The sequence below is a fragment of the Myxine glutinosa genome, chromosome 4 (assembly GCF_964187855.1).
Source record: "Myxine glutinosa chromosome 4, kmMyxGlut1.1, whole genome shotgun sequence".
Taxonomy (NCBI): Eukaryota; Metazoa; Chordata; class Myxini; order Myxiniformes; family Myxinidae; genus Myxine; species Myxine glutinosa.
In genome coordinates this window covers 191730655-191749289 of record NC_136264.1, presented here as the reverse complement: position 1 = coordinate 191749289, position 18635 = coordinate 191730655, and the positions used below count along the sequence as shown (strand labels likewise).

The 18635-nt window shown below is 43.4% G+C and overlaps 1 protein-coding gene across 1 annotated transcript in view; it reads left to right on the top strand.

Annotated features, from left to right (window-relative positions):
- Window positions 1–18635, top strand: part of CADPS (calcium dependent secretion activator) — a 434176-nt gene that overhangs the window by 48268 nt on the left and 367273 nt on the right. Inside the window, exon 2 of the mRNA XM_078776828.1 lies at window positions 11319–11432. Within this exon, the coding sequence (XP_078632954.1) occupies window positions 11319–11432 (114 nt within the window). The remainder of the gene's footprint in view (window positions 1–11318; window positions 11433–18635) is intronic.

The following is an 18635-nucleotide window of genomic DNA, read 5'->3' as shown; positions in this document are numbered from 1 at the left end:
GCGGCAGGGCGGCCATATTGAAAAATCAATTTTTGTCATATATTTTTAGCACATATAAACTATATAGTTTGTGGTTCTATTATGCATATTCTAACCATATTGATATAGACCAGTTGAGTTCAGGTTCCCTGGAACCTCTAGTTTCATGGTGACATCAATGTTGTGTTTGTAAAGACAATGGAAACCTATTGTTATGCAGAAAAGTATCAAGTCATGTACAGCAATGCTTCGTGTAATATCTGAGGATCTCGCCATATTTGTTGCTATAACAACTCGTGTACCTAAAAGGAAACAAAGTAAATAAATGTACTATTCACCACAGCTGTGAGGATGTTGATGTTAAACCATTTTAACACCATTATCTGTTGCTTGTCATTCGGGTTTGCACCTGTCAGGTTAGACTCTCTCTAAGCTGGCCCATTTTGGAATTGGAGTCTTTCATCACCTTGGAGTGTTTTTATGTTTGAGACTTTCAGAAATGAACAGGAGGGAGCACATGAATACAAAACCTGGATTCGGTGTCTTCCTTATTCTCCTTCATTGATTTTGAGTTGTTGTTGGACAAAGAGCTTCTACATTGTCTGCAGAATGAGGAATATGGAACATTTTAAATTGGCGGCGTTGGCCTTCTTGGGTTGGTCTATTTCTCATTGTTGTCATTCCCATCTAAGCACTTAACTCGTGATGCCAGGATCCCTCTACCCTGCTGTTGATATGTTTCCCCGCTCCCCATTCTGTTCTAGCTGTTCTGTTTTGTTCTGCATTCTCGGACTTCCATGAGCCTACACTAGATGAATAAAGTATCAAATATCCTGTATAACATGATGCTCTACTCATTTCTTTGCAATTTATGGAAAAGATTACTGATGTCTCATAGTGGCCTTGTCCTCCAGGTGATGGAGTTTGTACATCCTGAGTCTGTACCGGCTCCTCCAGGTGAATCTTCAATCACTGTTAAAAATGCCTCGGTTGCTCTCACCAGAGGAAGAAACATTGCTCTTCGATGTCCACCCACCTCCTGTGATGGTTTACTGCCAATGCATATTGAAATGGAGTCAGACAGAGTCGGACTTCTCTGGGGACATATGGACAAATATTTCAAATGGAATGCTAGGCCTGCTTTATCCTGCTTGATCCAGGATTCAATGGTTTGCTTATCTAGCTCGTCTGCGCTTAAACCTATACCTGCTGAGCAGACTGGTGGTGGCAGGCCACGGGGTGTTGGCCTACACCTAGATCCAGTGACATAAGCACTCTGTGATCTCCGCGCCAGGAGGTCCTGAACCGAGGGAGGTGGGAGGCAGGTGCGGGATGCTGTGAAGACGTTTTGGATTTATATAATCCGTCTCCTTGGCAACAGAGCGGTGCCCATGCAGATTCGTGCAGGGGAAAAATTGCAGTTGATGAGCTTTAAAGCTAACGGCTTCCGATGCCGTGTCATCCATTCCCAGTTGGTTTCTTGCTCAGGGCAGCACCTTTTTAGCTTTACTCTCTGCTTTATTATAAAGGTACCGACAGCAAGATACCTGTCCAGCAGTGAATCTTGTGCAGACGGTTCTTACAACTGAGCTAATTTTGCACCTTTTTAACTCAACTGGACTATGTCCAGCTGAGTTTTTGTCGACACCCAGTGTCCGTCATCTGTCGTCCGTCTGTCGTCTGTCTGTCGTCTGTAAACAATTTGACGTCTACGCTCTAAAAGTCACAAATATTGATCAAATTTGATGAAACTTGTTATGCAGCATCTTTAAGACATAAACTAGTTTGGGATTGCATTTGGGCGTTGCACGCCCACAGGGCGGCCATATTAAAAAATCAATTTTTGTCATATATTTTTAGCATACATAAACTATATAGTTTGTGGTTCTATTATGCATATTCTAACCATATTGATATAGACCAGTTGAGTTCAGGCTCCCTCGAACCTCTAGTTTCATTTTGCACCTTTTTATTTTTTCATTTTGCACCTTTTTTTTCATTTTGCACCTTTTTTTTCCTTTTGCATGTTTGTTTTCATTTTGCACCTTTTTTTCATTTTGCACCTTTTTGTTTTTCATTTTGCAGCACAGGATCCTCAAACAACCGGATTGTGCAAACCATGCACGTTCCTGAGCTTACGGAGTAATTGCCAAACGCACGCGCGACACCAAGCAGAAATGGCCCCCAAGTTATAAAAAGCTTTTGGCACCGACGTCAGAGCCGCGTGTAAGGTCAGGGTGATGATGTGTGAGGAGGGCCCAGGTAGTGGTGGTGATTGTGGGGAATGGGGTGCACTCCAAGGAAGTCCTAACGCTTTTGAAGGACGCTGCAAATTTCAAATTGAACTTTGTTCGGTTGTTTTCTGCTTCAAGAGTGTAATTTGTGGTCCACAATGTGCTTTAGACTCCATAATAGTGAATACATATTTGGATTCGTAATCAAGATGTAATCGATGGATCAAGATGTAAACGCCTGTGCAGGAACAGAAAGCGTCTCCAGGTCGATCCCTTCTTTATTCCGAGTTGGTAACTGTATCGGACACAGAACTCTCTTATTGCATTGATCTCAGGCTCATGGAGGAGCTTGTTGACAAATCCCGTGCAGGATGAAGATATTACGAGGAAGCAGCGTTCTGCTAACATGAACTATATTGGTATTAGACGAAAGATAAATAAACACAATATTGGGTTTGAATCCGGAATCTCAGCATCATGAGCTGAATTCCATCAGAACAAACAGGAAGACCCTTGTTTTTTTATTATCTTCTCTTGCACCATTACTCATCATATTTAAGGTATTTAATGTACAGTTCAAGTTCTTCGATATGTTTACCTGCTGTCAAATCCTGCTTTTATCTCCAATTGGAGATGAACAAAGCCATGAACCATTTCTGAAATTTTGAAGCTATTATTCTTATTACCTCCACCACTGAAGGTGAATGGATGTTATGTACTGCATTCACGTCTAACTGTTTGTCTGTGAGCAGGCTATCTCAAAAAGTTATGGACCCATTTGGACGAAACTTGGTGGACAGGTTGGGTGTGTGACAAGGACGGACTGGTTCAATTTTGGTGAAGATAGGGACCTGGATCCGGATACTAGAATTATTTAAGTGATTCTCCACCATTGAGGGATAGGGCCAAAAACGATATATAGCAGGATATTTCAAAAAGTTGTGGATGGATTATGACAAAACTAGGTGAATGAGATGTGTAAGTTAGCAGAACAAGCCGATTAGATTTTGGTTGAGGTCAGGATGTAGATCTGGCCTATCATTGGCATACAAAACGTAAACTGTCCAGCTTGGCAGAGATATGCGCTCTCCTGAGTGTCGTTCTAGTTGTTACTGTTTTGTAGGGACATGGGAATTTACATCTCTCAAAATGATCCTACAATGTCTGGACATTATAAAAGAGTGTTGGGCCTACTCCCCGTGCCGTCGCTCAATCTTGTGTCACGCACGATTTCTCCCACATTCCCATACGGAGTATAATTGGAAATACCTCCAGAATCTTCCATATGGGTCTATTTCTGATGGCATGAGGAATCACAATGGGTGGTGATCATTGCTTTCCTCAAATGTATTCTTTCTACCTTTACTCCCACTAAATCTGCAGTTGGAAACTTGAGGAACTCCAGCCCAGAAAAAAACCTTGAGGAACTGCAGCCTGTACAGGAAGAGGAGATCAGAGAATTCCATTTAGAGCCACATGTTAACTACAGCAGGAGAGGTTGTCTGTCAGCCATGAGTGGAGATTTCCATGGATACCATAGGAGGAGAGTTTGGTGAGCAGAGCGGGGTGCCAGACCGTATCGAAGGCACTAGATATGTCAAGGGAGACAGCCCTGATTTCCTGTTTGGCATTGAGGACCTCCATCCATTGTTGAGACAGCAGAAGCAGCATGTCCAGAGTAGAATGACCTGGTCTGAATCCAAGTTGATGATCAGAGATCAAGCCATTGTCGAAGAGGAAGGATTTGATATCAGAAACTATGATGGATTCCATGACTTTGCTGATAATTGGGAGCATGCTGATTGGTCTATAGTTGCAAGGATCTGTTTTTGCATATTTTTTGTGTAAAGCGGTGATGTTGGCTGATTTCCAAACTGATGGCAGATGACCTTGAGCAAAAGAGAGGATGAAGAGAATAGGGAGAGGGTGAGATAGAGCGGCAGAGCAGGATTTTAGGACCCGTGGCCTGATGCCGTCTGGTCCAATTGCAGAATCAGAGTTGAGGTTTGACAGAACCTTCTCCACCTTGTCAGGAGAGAAGGACACAGATTCCAGGAGCATCTGGGTTCGACTGGGTACAATGGGTACAGAGAGCCATGGGTTTGGGACACAATTCGGCTTTGTCACGTGCAGTGTCAACTGTGTAGCCATTTGAGGTAAGGGAGGGGATGGAGGGGGAACAAACACCAGAAACAGATTTGACCAGACGCCACCAGGATTTGGAGGAAGGAGACAGGTTTGAGAGTTCAGGCTCGAGAGTCGAGAGATAGTGCTTCCTGGCTCACCTGAGGGTAGACACACACTTGTTCCGAGCTTTGTGGAAGGAAATGAGATTGCCTTCCTTTGGATTTGCCTTCCAGGAAGCAAAGGCAAGTTGTTTCAGGGCAACTGCCTTACCACAAGATTCAGTGTACCATGGGTGGGAGGAGGCGGTCTGACAACTGAAGACGAGATGGGATAAATCTGTGCATGAGAGAGAGCAATTTTCTTTGGAAGAATTCCCAGAATGAGTTGCTGTCAGAGGCAGTAGAGTTGGGAGACCAGTCCAGGTGATTGATGGCTGCTTGAAGACCATTCCAGTCAGCCTGAGTGAAATGCCAGACACGTCGATGCTGAGGAGGCTCTCTGAGAATGGCCAGAGAGATGTCCAGTTTAACAAGCACATGATCAGAAGAACCGACAGGAGCAGAAGAAGAGCAGCAGACCTTTGCAGGGAAGTTAGTCATAACCAAGTCTAGGAGAGAAGATACTCCATTGACTGAGATCCCGGTTGGGAAATTGACAGATTGTGTCAGTCGCAGAAGTCCTTTGCTCAGATGCCGTGGCTGGAGCAAGAGGTACACACACCCAGCCAGCTGGCATGATGACAGTTGAAGTCGCCACATATGAGGAAGAGAGAGTTAGTATGAGTGGATAGAAGTTGGTCCATGTTGTCAGACAGCGAGATGTAGATGGAGTCATCGCTGTTTACACACATGAACAAAAGGTGGAAGCGGAGGGGAAGCCTTAGCCAGAGGTACTCCTGGGGGTGAGGTGGAGAGAGGGCAGTGCAGGGAGAGTGATGAAGAGAGTTTTTGATAAGGATAGCAACCCCACCACCAGGACGAGGCTCAGGTCTATCATACCGGAGGGGGGAGTAACCAGGAAGAGATATTAATGAATCAGAGACATCTTGAAGGAGGAAAGTGTCTGTTAATCAGATCAAGTCTGGTTTGTCAGAAGCAACCTGTATGGAGGGATCAGTCCGTTTTGAGTGAAGGCCCTGGATGTTTGAGGTCCATACAATTAAGGAAGAGGGATGGGGAGCATCATGCACAAGAGAGGGTAGGGGAGGGAGAGGGTAAGATGAGTACGGAGAGGGGGGAGGTAGGGAGAGCTGTTGAGAGTGTGTCAGAGATTGCAGAAGAGCAAGAAGAAGGGGAAGAATGAGGAGGAGGAGGAGGAGGAGGAGGACAGAAAGGCTAGATGGTGATGGGATGAGCTACAGCGAGGAGTAATATGAGTAGGGGGAGGGGAGAGTGAAGTAGAATATTGGAGGAGGTGGAGGAATGAGTTGGAAGAGAGAGGAAGAGGGGAGGAGGTAGGTTTGTGGATGAGTTAATAAGCAAATTTGAGGAGGAGGGGTGAGGGGGGAGAATTGAAGGGGATGGGTGGTGGGGGGGGGGGGGGAGTGGGGGAGGGAGGGGGTGGGATGGGGTGGGAGGGGGTGGAGAGTTTTTAAAGATTGTGAGGTGGGAGTTTTGAATTGGAGGTGTGTGTGTGCATGCGTTTGTGTGTGCACACGTTGTTGGTTGTTATCTCCATATATGCAGGTAACAGAAGGTGGAACGGAGTCCTCTCAGGTCTCGAAGTATCCATCTCCGTGTGTGTGTGTGTGTGTGTGTGTGTGTGTGTGTGTGTGTGTGTGTGTGTGTGTGTGTGTGTGTGTGTGTGTGTGTGTGTGTGTGTGTGTGTGTGTGTGTGTGTGTGTATTCCATCTCCTTGTGTGTGTGTGTGCGTGTAGAATTGTGTGCTCAGTATAGGATGAAGCTGTAAGAATGATGGAGTGGTGAGGTCACCTTGCACACATGCCTGGCAGTCGCACACCAATGACTAGCGCCTTTTACTTGCTCTCTCAGCCCTGTTCACAGGATTGGTCAAGAAGAAGGATGAGTGATGTGATTCAAAACGATCTTGGGGAAATTGAACCACCAAAAGACAAGTGGTATAAATAGGCAATGACATTGGGGGTAGTGGAGAGGGGAATATGGAGTGCCATATACTGCCCGGGCCTGGAAAGAGACCCTCAATGGAGAACTTGAACAACAAGCACTTGATCAGCAACCAAACCGACAGTGTATGGGACGTTCTCGAAAGGAAAGTGACAGAAGAGGCAGAAATGTATTACGGCACACGTGAAACCTGGAAATGAGCAACATGAAGCTTCCCGATGCCCCACATGTGCCAGATGGTTGTGCAAGGGGCAGAGCAATCTGTGCGTAGATGCAAAGCCGACCCACTGTGGCATCATTCTGGAAGCCAAATGGTACTCCCTCTCCTGGGGTAGTGCGGTTGAGTGAACTGGCACACTCCCCTCAAGAAACAGGACAGAGTTAGGGGATGTAATATGTGAGTCCATATGCATTCGATTTATTTGATGTTTGTAAATTCAGGAAGGCAACCTACTGTACCTACAAACGTTCTCTTCTTCAGACGGCAAATGTCAAGTAACCTCCAGATGAGCTGCTGAGAACCGTGAAAGGTTTGCCATTACAGGTCTGAGATAAGTGATTTACAGGGAAAATGAGATGGAAAAAGCATTTCTGCGCATCCACCCTGCGGAGTACCACCACTCCACCGCCACCTTGCTTTTGTTTTTCCTTTGATGTGAAAGGGAGAGTGTAAAAGCATCGATATAATAGATACACGTGGAGAAAATAACACAGGTTTTCTTGACGCACACAAACCACCTGCACAAACTAACACCTGTTTTTTTTTCTTTGACCTGCTTTCCCATGGGCTAGCTCCCTTTGCACTCTCATTTGTCCCACCCTCCCCAGCTCCCCCAGGATGCATGTTTTCTCCCAGTAACCCCTTCTGGGTTAAACTTCCAGAATCCAAGATGATCCAGCTCACCTCAACTTGTATGTTCTTCTCTTCTCCTGTTTGTTGAATCTCTTCCTGAGGCTGTTCAATTCCACTACTCTTCCCTGATCATTTCAAGCAGACTGTGCATTCCCCATCTCATGTCATTCCCCATCCCATCTTGAGATATTTCCTACCCCCATTAACATTACCCCTCTTCCAGATTGCTGACTTTCCTCCTCTCTTTTCTCTTTTCCTTTTCGTTCTTTCCCTTGCTTGTTGTGTCCAAATGTGGCCTCGCCACCACACGGGATCTCCACTGCTTTTTTTGCCTTACTGGATCTTGTATTTACAATACAACACACGTACAACACACATATACAGCATACAACACATCACATACACACTACACACACCAACTATCATATAAAACACAGTCAGTTTGTGTGTTTGTACAGATGTCTGTCCCCCTTCTTAAAGGTACGTTTTAAAGGCCAAACTTTTAACACGATTATGTGTTCACTTCGGTCTATTTTTGAGGATAAAACAATCTCGAAAAACATTTTCCATAAAAGAGTAATTATGTCTCTTCTATTGGAATTGTAGACGGTGGCTTGCAAACCGAGCCTCAAGGGCGGTGTACAGAAGCATTTTTAAAAATAACAATAAATACAAGGTGCGGGGAGGTGAAATTCGCTGCACGTGATGTGAAACGCGCACAGTAAAACAAGTGTTCATTTATATCTGTAGGATGTCTAATAAAGAAAGAAAAATAAGCACACCTGACACTAGGCCGAGGCTTCAGACTTTGGCATGCTCACAAAGCTGCACCGTCGAATAAACTGTTCTGACCCGTCATTTTTGACGGACTTTTATACTACATTACTAGTATATGTATATGTACGCACACACACGCACACACACACACACACACACACACACACACACACACACACACACACACACACACACACACACACCCGTTCCACCTTCTGAAACCCGTATTTGGAGATACCAACTAATGACACACACACGCACATACACATCTGGGAGGTTGGCGGTTTGAACCCCGACTGAGTCATACCAAAGACTTCAAAAATGGTACGTGTTGCTCCCTTGTTTGATGTTCAGCATGTAGACGTGGGTGACCAAACAATCTCCTGCTTTTCCCCTGCCTGGATCTCTTTAGAACGGCATCCAATGCAATAAGCATCGACATCCGTTCAGGAGATGCTGGATCAGAATGTGTAAAAACCAGCCTTGTGACCTATTCCAGGACTTCTTCACTTGGAATTGATTGGTAGTTGCAACCTCACAAGGCCTTTCATTAAAATAGCTTTCATATCGGAAATGTCCATTGATTGAAGTGATTCCTTCAGTTGCAACAGTGGTTGTAGACTCTTAGATTTTTGTTGCCCAAATGATGATTGATTGTGCGTTGCCTGTGGCTCAGTGCGCGTTGTCGGTTGCTAACTGAAGGTGGTCTGTTGTCTTTGTGAAGCTTGTCAGTGGCACGGGCACCGACCTTTAAAATTTCAGTGGGGGTGGTGGGCAAGTTAGCCCTATCGCAGACATTATGATCGGATAAAGAAATTTAAAAGCTGCTGCTGATTTTATTCTAAACTAGCATGGATCGGCTCGCTATGCTTGCCTCACCACACGTCACCACAGAGGCACGTGCTTGTTTAAACTGAGGATAATGACCTGATTGAACTTGCGCTTCTGTGTTGTGATGATTTCCACCAATCATAACATTTCTTTGGTACAAATTAGTTTGTAATATTGGTTATATTATTTATTTGTAATTTAGCAAAAAAGGTCCAAGTCTAAATGGTCAAGGGTCCAAGCTGTCTAATCAATCTGAAGGATGTAAGTGGTCTAAAACTCTAAATGGTGTTAAGGTCTAAGGGATCGAAAGCTACTTAAGGGGTGTAGAGGTTTAAAGGTGATACAAGGTTGGAAGGGTGAAGGGATATAAAGGTGTCTGAAGTATTGAAAGGGTCTTGAAGGTAAAAGTGGTCTTCGGGATCTTATGATCTAATTAGTCTTATGGGTCTTATGGGTTGTCAGGCTCTTTTGGGTCTTTGTGGTCTTTTGAGTCTTTAAGGGTCTTCAGAGTATTTTAGGTGTTTGGGGTCTTTAAGGGTCTTCAGCATATTTTGGGTCTTTGGGTTCTTCGGAGTCTTTTTGGTATTTTGGGTTTTCAGGGTCCTTTGGGTATTTTGGGGCTTTGGGGTCTTTTGTGTCTTCGGGGTCTTGGTGGTTTTAAAAGTCTTGGGGGACTTAAAGGGTCTTTAAAGGTCTCAGGGATCTCAGCAGTCTAAAGAGTCCAAAGGTATACATATTCCACAGTACATAATTAATAGACAAGATGCAAGTGGCGTTCAAACAGTACGTAATTAACAGACATATAATCACACGGCTTCCCAGAAGGATGGACGTATTGCTTCACGGATCGTGTTTTTCGGTTATGTCTCTTTTTATAAAGGAGGAGTGTCTGTCTGTGTGTGTGTGTGTGTGTGTGTGTGTGTGTGTGTGTGTGTGTGTGTGTGTGTGTGTGTGTGTGTGTGTGTGTGTGTGTGTGTGTGTGTGTGTGTGTGTGTGTGTGTGTGTGTGTGTGTGTGTCTGTCTGTCTGTCTGGATGTCCGCTTATAACTCAATAACTACACATCAGAGAAAAGTTTTAGACACAGATTCGGAATCAGCATAAAATCCCGGTGGTTTTAGGCTACGTTTTATTTTAATATCAATGGTTTAAAAAAACCGCGCCAGCTGCAATTCCATGGTGTAGTTTGTGGCGGCGCAAGACGTTCGGGGTGTATTGCAATGGTTTGTCGGGTTTGGCTGTGGGTCCAGAATAGCTCCCATTTCCTTATGTTCTTCCACTTTTATTTTGATTCTTCTGTTACAACGCCTTCCTTATCTACCTTATATCCCCCCGACGAGGCCTCCACATAATTTCATGCGGCAGAATTTCGTGCATTTTGAGTGAAAGAAGTGAGACGAAGTTGTAGGAGGAAGAAGAGGCACGGTCACTGTGGATGCCTCGATCGTGAGTGGAAATGGCGGGAATTGCGTTTGTATCGCAAAGTTAAGGATCTGCATTCATTTCTGAACTTGCATTGGTGGATTGTTATACATCTGCATTATTTTTCATTAAAAAACTTTATGTTGAACTTGAAGGCTCCAAGCACGGACTATATATATATATATAGCCCTCATTGAGGTAAAAATAAAAGTAAAAAGCCTGCTATCGCTTGCCAAGCTAGCCGTTCCCCCCTCCCCTCCCCCCTCCCCCCTCCCCCTCCCCTCCCCGTCCCCCCTCCCTCCTTTCCCCCTCACCCCTCCCTCCTTTCCCCCTCACCCCCGCCCCTCCCTCCTCTCCTCCTCCCCCTCCCCTCCCCTTCCTCCTCCCCCTCCCCTCCCCTTCCTCCTCCCCTCCCCTCCCCTTCCTCCTCCCCCTCCTCCTCCCCTCCCTTCCCCCGCCCGGCAATGTCGGGTACTTCCCATGGCCAGCTGTACGTGGGCTGCTCGAGGGTTGGAAAACCAAGCAATCTTTATGTCTTGGCACCAAGTAAGAAAACCAGAAATGTTGTATACCAAGAGGTTTTGAGAAATTGAAAATTGACAAAACGCCATGTATGAAATGTACTGTGATATTGCTCTAAAATATACATGTTCTTTTCATCATATATTTGTATTATTCTTATTCAACCCGGGCGAAGCCGGGTACCTCGGCTAGTGTGTATATATACGTATATACTCCCATTCGAAGATGAGCCCTCCTTTTATATTTGAATGATAAATAAAGTGCTGGAGTGCTGCTCGCGCACCACCACACCTGTTACATCACCCCCATCGTCGGTGCACGTGGTCGGGAGATTGGTGCAGATTGCCAGTTGCCAAATGCATGCTATTGGTTGCTCGGTCCAAGCTTCCTGTTGTTGGTGCTACTTTGTTAATGCACATTTGCCCATCATTGCTTGTGTTTTCTTTGGGGACAATGCCACATCACGTTTGATTGTCTCATTGCTTTGGCAGGTCACGAGGCAGCAGGTGCAAGCCATCCGAGATCGCTTCCAGGCGTTCCTCAACGGGGAGACGCAGATTGCCACAGATGAAGCCTTTTCAAATGCTGTGCAGAACTACCACGAGGTACTCCATCAGTTCTATTTTTCAATATAACCCCATTGCACAAACGCAAATCCCAAGGTTATTGCATCATGCTTAACAGATGGAGAATTTGAAACAGGTGTTGCAGTTAGGTTGATTGAGGATATTCCCTGATTGCAAGAAGAATTATAGAAATAGGAGTCGGAAATATTCCTTCGGGATGTTCCTTTGATTTAGAGCCTTTAATATGTCTGTCGTGTGGTCCAGCTTCCTCACTAAGCCCATCTCATAAACCGAGGGTGGACCGAAGAGTGCAAGCACACAATGACCTGCTCCTTTTGAGCGATATTATTGGATCTTTAATCTCAACTGAAATACAAATGACCTCGCTGGATTTACCTCCAAATCCTGCAATTCACCAGAACGGTATTTTTCGTCCGATTTGACTACACAATGAAACAAATCTTGAAACAGAGAGGACAGAGGCGAGCTGTGCCAACTGAATTACTTGCCAACCCTGGACTTGCACCTATTTGTATTTAGCCGATGAACACCAAGCCTATTTTCACTTAACGACAGAACAAAGCCAAATTTACTATCAGGACAATGATCAATGCATGCATGAAATATTATTTATTAATTTATTTATTTGTTTAATTAATTAATTACTTAATTGATTATTTATTTATTTATTATTATTATTATTATTATTATTATTTTATTTTAAAAGTTTGACATTTTAATATGAACGTGATCTGCAGAGCATAAATAGCTTGTCCGCCGTGCAGCACGAGACGGCCGCATTTTGTAATCACATCCGTGTTTTTTATTTACCATTTGAGCTTTTGCCATCGAATTTTCGACAAACCTTTATTATGAGGAAATGAATACTAATCAACAAATTTTCCTTTTTTTTCTACTTTTTTTCTTATAACCTGATTTTGTCAATTTAGTTAAGAGTACAAAGTGGATCCAGACAGGCTTTGGATTTTGAAATTTTTTCTCTTCGTGATTGTGATCAAGGGCTAGAAGCGAAAGACAAAATCCATCCTAGGAAGTTGCTTTCTCTTGTTTTTTGTAGTTGATTGCTTTGTAAATATTTATGGTGAATTTTAAGTTTCAAGATGGTATGCATGATCGGAAATGCATGTTCAAAATCCCAAATCCCAAAATCCCAAAATTTCCAGAGCGATTATGTTCCGATTTAGGATCACTTCTGGATAATTCACGTCCTTCTTTTTATTTTGTTCCATTGCTTATTGAATGGGCTGGCAGGATAAATTCGACATATACGCTCACGTGGTTCTGAGCTGGCTATCATCGGTTTAAATCTCAACTTGGCTATAAGCTGCCACTTTGGTGTTTGGCATGCAGGGCGAGTCATCAGTGTGTGCCGCCTATATGAGGGGGAGGTTCATCCGGAAGACCCATTTTCCAGCATTGGTTGTTAATTGATGTCAAAGGTCCCACAGTGTATTTTATGAAGAGTGGGCGAGTTATCTCCAGCACTGGGTTGGGCTGGAAAGGGCTTGGGTTCATGGTTTGAACCTTCATCGTTGGTTTTGGGAAAAATTTTTTTTCAGTTTGCTTGGTAATTACTAACCTTTCTGAAAACGTCCCTTTTATATAATGTGGGTACTATTACCTCCTGAATTTCAAGCAAGCAGTGCACCACAATCCCCTCTCTACCCTTGATCTTTATTACCCCCATTGATCCCACTTATTGTGTTTACAGGTTATTGTGTTTCCTCACCTCTTTTCTTTTTTCTTGTTTGTTTACTCATTTGCACGTGTCCATCTCTTGCCCTACATGTCAGTCAGTTACCTTTTTGTCCCCCGTCACACCGCGGAGCAAAAGGGGGACTATGGTTTTCCCCTCCGTCTGTGTGTGCGGCCGTGCGTGCATGCGTGCGTTGAAACTTGTGAGCGGAATATCTTGAAAAATAAATGAACTACTAACTTCTAATCCGGTGTGTGGGTGTATCGAGGCATGAGGAAGAAGGCTATTGAAAATTGGGTCGCCACGTCAAAATCCAAGATGGCCGCCACCATATATATGTCTGAACCTTGTGAGCGGAATATCTTGAAAAATAAACGAACTACTAACTTCTAATCTGGTGTGTGGGTGTATTTACGCATAAGGAAGAACGCTATTGAAAATTGGGTCGCCACGTCAAAATTCAAGATGGCCGCCTTGCATCTTCCACTTTGTCGACTCACATCACTTCACCGACGGGGGATCTAGGCGTAATTCCCTCTGTGTCCCCTTGCTTTTCCATCAGTCTCGATATTGTATTCAAACTAACTCGAATTAGCCCGTCCACCGCTCAGCGTGAGACGGGGTTTTGCAATAACTTCTGTGTCTGTCCGGGCCGTAACTTTTTCACCTTTTGAGCTTTGTCATCAAATTTTCAGCCAAGATTTATTCAGAGAATATGGAGAAGACAACTTAATAATTTGTGCATAAGGTCAAACAAAGGAAAGCATCACCTAAAATCATCAATTTTCATCCAATTGACCTGAAATTGTAATTTACCATTTGAGCTTTGTCATTAAATTTTCAATGAAGAGAATATGTGAATATGAAAATGAACCACCTTTAGAGGCCATTTTCCCCTGCAGAGCAGGGGTTGGCCTTTTTTTGGGCATTGTGGTCCCCTTTTTGAAGTAATGTTTTATGGCCGGATGCTCTTCCTGCCGCCAAGCCTGTTGGTCGCCTCTTGCGACATACAAGGAATTACCAGTGAACTGGTACTCATTTTGCCGACCTCAGAAGGATGACAGGCTGAGTCAATCCCCCTGGTGTTAATTCAGCGATCGACCGGGATACGAACCCAGGATCCTAGGATCCCAAGCCGGCACCCTAACCGCTGAGCCAACACCAGGCTCGTGAATATGAAAATATAAAGAGAATAATTATGAGAATATGGAGAAGACAAATTAATATTTTTGTCAAAAGGTCCAATGTCAGCGACACCTAAAATCATCAATTTTTATCCAATTGACCTGAAACTGTAATTTACCAATTTACCATTTGAGCTTTGTCATTGAATTTTCAACAAAACTTTATTATGAGGATACGGAGAAGACAAATTAATAATTTGTTTCGAAGGTCAAAGGTCAACCTTACATATAATCATCGATTTTCATCCAATTGACCTGAAATTGTAATTTATCGTTTGAGCTTTGTCATCAAGTTTTCAATAAATAGAATATCTGAATATGAAAATATAATGAGAATAATTATTATGAGAATATGGAGAAAACATTAATAATTTGGTCAAAAGGTCAAAGGCCAGCTTCACATAAAATCGATTTTCATCTGATTGACCTTAAATTTTAAGAATTTGCATGTTGGGGTCACTGAATTTGTTCACCAATCAAATGCTAGAAGCCAATTGTTTTTGCGTTGTTTTAGATCAAAAGGTCAAAGGTCAAGGTTGCATAAAATTGTCAATTTTCATCCGATTCGTTTGAAATTTGAGCAAGGTTTGCATAATGGGTCAATTATTGTCCCCCGTCGCACAGCGTAGCGAAAGGGGGACTATGGCTTTCCCCTCCGTCCGTGTGTCCGTGCGTGCGTGCGTGTGTGCGTGCGGGCGTGCGTGTTTGCGTGCGTGCGTGCGGGCGTGCATGCGTACGTGCGTACGTGCGTAAGCGAAGGACCGCATTCGAATTTGGTGTGTGGGTGCAACCCACGTCAAAATCCAAGATGGCCGCCGCCATGTATGTCTGATGCCATGTATGTCTTAACCTTGTGAGATGAATATCTTGAAAAATAAGCGAAGTACCAACTTCTAATCTGGTGTGTGGGTGTATCTAGGCATAAGGAAGAACGCTATTGAAAATTGGGTCGCCACGTCAAAATCCAAGATGGCCGCCGCCATGTATGTCTGAACCTTGTGAGATGAATATCTTGAAAAATAAGCGAAGTACCAACTTCTAATCTGGTGTGTGGGTGTATCTAGGCATAAGGAAGAATGCTATTGAAAATTGGGTCGCCACGTCAAAATCCAAGATGGCCTCCATCATATATATGTCTGAAACTTGTGAGCGAAATATCTCGAAAAATGAGCGAAGTACCAACTGCTAATCTGGTGTGTGGGTGTATCTAGGCACAAGCAAGAACGCTGTTTAAAATTGGGTCGCCACGTCAAAATCCAAGATGGCCGCCGCCATGTATGTCTGAACCTTGTGAGATGAATATCTTGAAAAATAAGCGAAATACCAACTTCTAATTTGGTGTGTGGGTGTATCTCGGCATAAGGAAGAACGCTATTGTAAGTTGGGTCGCCACGTCAAAATCCAAGATGGCCGCCCCCATATATATGTCTGAAACTTGTGAGATGAATATCTTGAAAAATAAGCGAAGTACCAACTTCTAATCTGGTGTGTGGGTGTATCTAGGCACACGGAAGAACGCTGTTTAAAATTGGGTCGCCACGTCAAAATCCAAGATGGCCGCCACCATATATATGTCTGAACCTTGTGAGCGAAATATCTTGAAAAATAAGCGAAGTACCAACTTCTAATCTGGTGTGTGGGTGTATCGAGGCACAAGCAAGAACGCTGTTTAAAATTGGGTCGCCACGTCAAAATCCAAGATGGCCGCCGCCATGTATGTCTGAACCTTGTGAGATGAATATCTTGAAAAATAAGCGAAGTACCAACTTCTAATCTGGTGTGTGGGTGTATCTAGGCACACGGAAGAACGCTGTTTAAAATTGGGCCGCCGCCATGTATGTCTGAACCTTGTGAGATGAATATCTTGAAAAATAAGCGAAATACCAACTTCTAATCTGGTGTGTGGGTGTATCTCGGCATAAGGAAGAACGCTATTGTAAGTTGGGTCGCCACGTCAAAATCCAAGATGGCCGCCCCCATATATATGTCTGAAACTTGTGAGCGTAATATCTTGAAAAATAAGCAAAGTACCAACTTCTAATCTGGTGTTTGGGTGTATCCAGGCACAAGGAAGAACGCTATTGAAAATTGGGTCGCCACGTCAAAATCCAAGATGGCCACCGCCATGTATGTCTGAACCTTGTGAGCGGAATATCTTGAAAAATAAGCAAAGTACTAACTTCTAATCTGGTGTTTGGGTGTATCCAGGCACAAGGAAGAACGCTATTGAAAATTGGGTCGCCACGTCAAAATCCAAGATGGCCGCCGCCATGTATGTCTGAACCTTGTGAGCGGAATATCTTGAAAAATAAGCGAAGTACCAACTTCTAATCTGGTGTGTGGGTGTATCTAGGCATAAGGAAGAACGCTATTGACAATTGGGTGGCCACGTCAAAATCCAAGATGGCCGCCTCCATGTATGTCTGAACCTTGTGAGCGAAATATCATATCATAGCATGTTTTCTGCGTCTTCCACTTTGTCAACTCACATCACTTCACCGATGGGGGACCTAGGCGTAACGCTTGTTCATATTGCTTTTGAGGTTGAAAGGTCAAGGTTGCCTACAATCATCAATTTTTCCAATTTGTTTTTAGCTGTTTTCGCCATTTTTAGCATACAGATGAAGAAGAGGTCTGAATATAAAGCAGACGTGGGCGAGCTTTGAATTTTCAGATGCTTTCTAGTTTAATCTGCTTTAATTTGCTCTTTCTTGATAATAAAATGTTTTTCTTATGTTGACAAAGATCTGTGGATGAGCTTGTACATGGTTTTGGTTTTGCATGAGGGATGTATACGTAGCATGTATGAGTGAAAGATTTAGGGCTAAATGCCAGTACTTTTAGATCAGGGGTTAATGCTCAAACAAGACAATGAAGGTTAAAAAGAACATTCACCCTTTTTCTAGTTTTTTTTTGTATAACCTTTGAGATATAAATCGACTTTATGCCATAAAACAACGAACATGTACAGAATTGACAATGTAATTGTTGAAGGACTAAAAGGATCCAGCATTCATTACACGTGCTTTTCCTGGCACGAGGGATGTGCAGAACACTTGAATGCAAGTTTATACGTAATGTAAATGCCTCCGCCACCAAAGGTGGATGGAGGTTATGTTTTCACCCCTGACTGTCCGTTTGTGAACAAAATATCTCAAAAAGGTGTGGACGGATTCGGACGAAATTTGGCAGAGATGTAGTGTATGTGACACCGGCGAAATGATTAGATTTTGGTGAAGATCTGTATTCGGATCCGTCTCCTGGAATTCTCTAAGTGATTCTTCACCCTTAAGAGATAGGGCCAAAAACGATACATGGCAGGATATCCCAAAAAGTTGTGGACGGATTTGGACGAAACCTGGTGGACCAGTTGGGTGTCTGACAAGGACGATTCGATTCGATTTTGGTGAAGATCTGTATATGGATTCGGATATGAGAATTATTTAATTCTTCAAGTGATTCTTCACGATTGGGAGATAGGGCCAAAAACGATACATAGCAGGATATCTCCAAAAGTTATGGATGGATTTGGATGAAACTTGTTGGATAGGTTGTGTATCACAATGAAGAATCGATTGAATTTTTAGTGAAGATCTGGATCCGGATCCAGCTAGTAGAATTTTAAAAGTGATTCTTCACCATTGAGTGATATGGCCAAAAGTGAGGGGTATGTCAGGGTATGAAAGACTGGACCTATGGTGATTCCTGTGATTGATTTTGATTAAATGTGATTCTGTATTGTGATTTTCTGGTCTACTCTGAGATACAAAACGTAAACTGTTCACCAGGTGGAGGTATGCTCTCTACTGAGTGCCGTTATAGTTGCCTCATGCAATAATCACTCGGCACGTGCAACCGTTGTGTTTTAGAGGCGACACCAGGATTTATGAGGAAATAGGAAGCAGGCTTTCTGAGACAGCAGCATGTGGATCATCCAAAAAGCACACAGATTGTATTATTTAATGACGTAGAACACATTACCCCACACAGTGTTGCCCTCCATTTTTATTTCGACGAAGTTAGCTCAAGCTTTGCACCACTGAGCACCGCCATTTTGTCTGAATCTCAATGTTCCCCCGCCTTGAGGGTGTGAGAGGCAAATTTGTTTGGGCGAGACGGTATACAATTTTGTCAAAGTACTGCTAAACTATAGCTTTTTTTTTTGGATACAAGATCGAGGCTCGTGAAAGAGCTAAAGTACAGACGTGAGTAAAACTTTTGTAACTAAACTAAACAAAACTAAACTTTTAGTAAAACTAAACTTTTGAAAGTACAAACAAGGCGATTTGTGTTCTATAGTGTACAAAATGTATATTTTCAGTTGCAATAAAAGAAAAGTTT